The 4516-nt window shown below is 26.0% G+C and overlaps 1 protein-coding gene across 2 annotated transcripts in view; it reads left to right on the top strand.

Annotated features, from left to right (window-relative positions):
- The first annotated feature begins 289 nt into the window (after window positions 1-289).
- Window positions 290-4516, top strand: part of LOC100204902 (splicing factor U2AF 65 kDa subunit) — a 67411-nt gene continuing 63184 nt past the window's right edge. For both annotated transcript variants that reach the window (XM_065803207.1, XM_065803208.1), the window contains exon 1: window positions 290-491. In XM_065803207.1, coding sequence (XP_065659279.1) covers window positions 419-491 — 73 coding nt within the window. In that variant the 5' untranslated portion in view covers window positions 290-418. The remainder of the gene's footprint in view (window positions 492-4516) is intronic.

Below are 4516 nucleotides of genomic sequence, written 5' to 3'. Positions count from 1 at the left end.
ATATATATATATATATATATATATATGATAATATATAATATTAGAGGCGCAGCAAAAACAAAAACAAAGTGGGAGGCTACAGACCCACTTGTCTACGGCCATGAGGTTCATATACAAAATGATGGTTTATTATCTAAAATTTCAAAATATATTTTTATAAAGTATTTTAAAATATGTATAAAACATAATATAGTAAAAAATATGAACACACAAAAAGTAATCTCCTTGTTTCAGTCATGTTTAACGAACTTAAGAATTATCTAAGGTAAGTTTTATGAACATGCTTTAGTTCGCCAAGAGATTTCTGGGAACACATCGCTTATAAAAGATGGTTTATTTATTGGTAATTTGCACCATTTAAGTTTATTATCCGGAAATTCAAAATTAAGTATAAATCCGAGTAAAAAAAAGGTAAAAAATGTCGAATAATGGAGTATATGACAGTATTGATGAAAACTTAAGTGAATTGAGAAAATCTAAAAAAGTGTCAGGTAGGTATTTACTATTATTTAATTATTTAATAAGGCAGTTTAATTTTTCTAATAAATCCCAGGTGGCGATTGTTTTAAGTCCTAAGAACATATCAAAGTTTATTGGATTCGGAATGGTTATGTTTCTAACATTTCTATAGCAAATTCTTTTGCGATTTTTAGAAATTGAAAATACTAGGAAAAAAAAATTAATTTTTATTAAAGAGAGCAATACAAGGATACTTTTATTGTTTATTTTATCATTTTAAAAATAATACGACTTTATTAAGGTAGTGTCAGAGTGTTGCGTTTGACCCACTTAAAGCTTTAACAGTACTTAAACCATATGCAGTAATTGCATTAGGACTCTGTCCTAATTTACAAGTTGATAGTTGTTGTTTTTACTTCAATTCAAGATGGTAAGGTTTTAGATTGCATTTTGAAGGTATTAAAACAGCTAAGGTAATGAAATAAATCCACTTCCAGATAAAATCGAATGATTAAGTTCTATAATTTACAAAAGAAAACTTTTTGAAATATGTTATTAAATAACTCAAATGACTTCCAGATATTAAAATGCCATAAAAATAATTTAAATGGTTTCAATATTTTTAAAACCAAATTAGAGAATTGGAAGCCAATTTTGACCTTTTAAAAGGTATTTTACAAAAAAAAAAAAAAAAAAAAAACGTGCTATGCCTTAATTATTCATCCATAACTGCAGCATAAAAAAAAAGTCAAAACACAGCAGATTTGATCAACATTGCTGTATCATGGTAGAAAGGTTCTTAATGTTAAGGGAACAAGTGCTGATATTAAATTCAATGATCAGGGATTATCTTTTTCTGGATATTTCTGGAATTCCTGATATTTTTCTCAACTTTTAGTTTTTCCGGGTATCCAAAATGTTTTCCATACATATAAGTTTAGGTATATATTTTTGTAATATATTTGTTTTTAAGTTTTTTCACTCATCACTCATACAAAAGTTATCAAAAGTTTAAAAAAAAGTTGATAGCAGTTCAGGTAAATAAAAAAATTAGGAGGAAAATAAGGAAAAATATATTCCGGATATTTAACAGAAACAATTTTCTGTATTTTTAAAATATGACCAAGTTGAATTTACTTATGGTTTTAAAAAGCCAATTCTTTAATGTTAATTGAATTAACATTGAATAAAAAATAAATATTAATTTCAAAAACACAATAGCAAAACCAATACCCCATTATACTATTCTACTTAATTGATTTTTTTCAGTGGAGGTCAATTGGAGGTAATGTTGTTATCAAATTTATTTGATTTTTTTTTTGGGGTGTTGAGTTGTAAAAAAAAAGTACCAACTCTGACTCTGGTCGTTGAAATTTTTAGAGTATGACCCTAACTCCAATCCCAACTTGGATTTCTAAGAATTTTTTTTTTACAAACTTTTGAAAAATTCTTTGAATTCTTTAAAAAATATTACGCAATAATTAAAAGTTTTCTTTTTAAGCCAAATATATGAAAAATTCATTGAAGGTTAAATATTTTATACATGCATGTGTAATACTGAGAAGTTTTACTATTGGAGTCAGAGTTGCGATTTTGTTTAGCAACTCTGACTCTGCTACAAATGCTGCGACTCCAACTCTACGACTCGAACTCCACAGCCCTGACAACATATAGTAAGTTGAAAATACCACCAAGTGGATCTCAGCAAATGAACTAGCTTGGCTTCAAAAACTATAATGACACAACCATATATGGTTGTGTCAATACTGTTTTAAAAAAAGTGAGATTTTTTTAGTCCATTTATTTTACCATAAAGTATGGAAATTTACAATTTTAAATTTGAAAGTAAAATTTAAAAGAAAAGAAAGAAAGTAAAAATAAAGAAAGAAAACGAACATAAAAACATAAAAGAGAAAGAAAAAATTAATAAAATAAAAGTGCTAATAAATAGTAGTATAGTTTTGTAAATGAAATTAAAAACATTGATTGACAAAGCATGTATGTGTCCAAGGTAGTACTCATTCAAATATTAACTAAGATTTAAATAATTAGTTGCAATTTTTTAAAAAAATTAGATGACTGTAAAATTTGATTAAGCTGTTGTGATTTGTGGTTGTTTTATTTTTTAATTTTGTTTTATGAACTGTAAAATATAAATATGATTATAAAACTTAATAATATAACAATTGTACTGAAAAAACTCCAAGATACATTAAAAAAAAGTGTTTTTATTAACTTTTAAATAAGTAAATAAAAATTTTTATGCAGTATATATATGTTTAGTTCATTTAAAGGAATAAGGCATAAAACCGCATAAAGAATAGCAAGTTTATTAATTTATTTTAAAGTTAATAAAAACTCTTTTTTTCAATTTATCTTGGAGTTCTTTCAGTACAATTGTTATATTATTAAGTTTTATAATCATATTTTTATTTTACAATTCAACCCTTTTGTATACTTATGTATACTTGAGAAGGCTGTCTTGATTTTTGCATTTTTTTTTTTTTAATTTCAAAAACAGTATTAATTTTTTTAAAAGTTTTTTAAGAAGTTTCTTAACTTGCAAAAGACAGATGATTTGTCCGCCTCTCCCTTTTGGTCTATTATGTTATATGTAAACAATTATTGATAATAATCTTTGCTTGAATTTTGGGCTTTTATACTGGATCAACACCTTTTAATAGTTTTTAGCTAAGTCTTACTCTAATATAATTTTTTCTCCATCTTCCTTGAGGCTCCTACGGCTGTATGTGTTCCACTAAAGTAACTAGTTCTCAAGTCTGGTTGCGAATGATGAATGTTAATTTAACAAGTATATGTTTTGCAAAAAAAAAAAAAAATTAAATACTAAATTAAAAAGCAACTACCTTAAAGAAAACGAAAGTAAAAACTACACAAATTATTTAAATTATTAAATATTTTTTTATTATTATTTAAGTTTATTTTAATTTCCTATTTTGTTATTTTATAGAAAAAGTTAGGTCAATAAAAATAAAACATTCTTTGTTTTTACTTAAGTTATTACATTTGTAAATAGTGTGAATATCAAATGTAATTGTCATGCAAACTTTTATATGTAATCATCTTTACAAGTGGTTTTTATAATGTTAATTACTTTTTTTATCTTACTGCTTGTATAAATATTTAAAAATGATAAAAAATGGCTCACATGAAATGGCTTACTGCTTATGTAAAATAGCTTATTGCTTATGTAAAATGGCTTAAGGCGTATGTAAATGGCATGCCAGTTTATGCTTTAAAACCAGGCCTATATATATATATATAAACATTGAATACATTGAATACATGTTCAATTCCTCTAGGTTGTAAAAAAAGGTCACCCGCAATTAAAATTGCGAATTATTTATTTAATCTTGTTACTGCTACTACTAAAACATGTGGCTTTGCTGAAAATCATTTAAAATTTGTATAGATTAAAAGTGTTTAGAACTTAAGAACATTTTGGAAAATTCCAGAATATTTTAGACGACTTTAGAACATTCTGGAACAATTTAGAACATTCTAGAACAATTTAGAACATTCGAACAATTAAGAATATACAAGAACAATTTAGAATATTCTAGAATAATTAAGAACATTCTAGAGCAATTTAGAACATTCTGAAACAATTATAATATTCAAGAATAATTTAGAATATTCTAGAACAATTTAAAACATTCTGGAACAATTTAGACTGTATATATATAGCTGCTTATCAAATTTGATAGTTATTACAGAAGCAACACATGGCGGCATACAAGCCTAGTGAAAGTAGCATTCAGAAGAATAAGGCTGTCTGGGCCAATAATCTGGTAAAATTTGAAGACTCATAAAAAGAAGAAGAATAATGGTTCCTTTGGACGAATATTCACTGGAAGAAAAGTGCATAATACCTCTCCAAAAGAAGTCACCAAATTGTGGAAAAATAAACTGAATTTTTCTCATGTATCGTGATCCTGGCCTACATTTTAGTTCCTTTAACAAGGACAATTCTGCAGAGAGTATGTCCATTTATATCGTATGGCTGGGTAGACCGTTGGTTTACAGACCAACAGTA

Source organism: Hydra vulgaris, chromosome 08 (genome assembly GCF_038396675.1).
Source record: "Hydra vulgaris chromosome 08, alternate assembly HydraT2T_AEP".
Taxonomy (NCBI): domain Eukaryota; kingdom Metazoa; phylum Cnidaria; class Hydrozoa; order Anthoathecata; family Hydridae; genus Hydra; species Hydra vulgaris.
The sequence above is the reverse complement of the archived record's forward strand: the minus strand, read 5'-3'. Positions and strand labels throughout refer to the sequence as shown.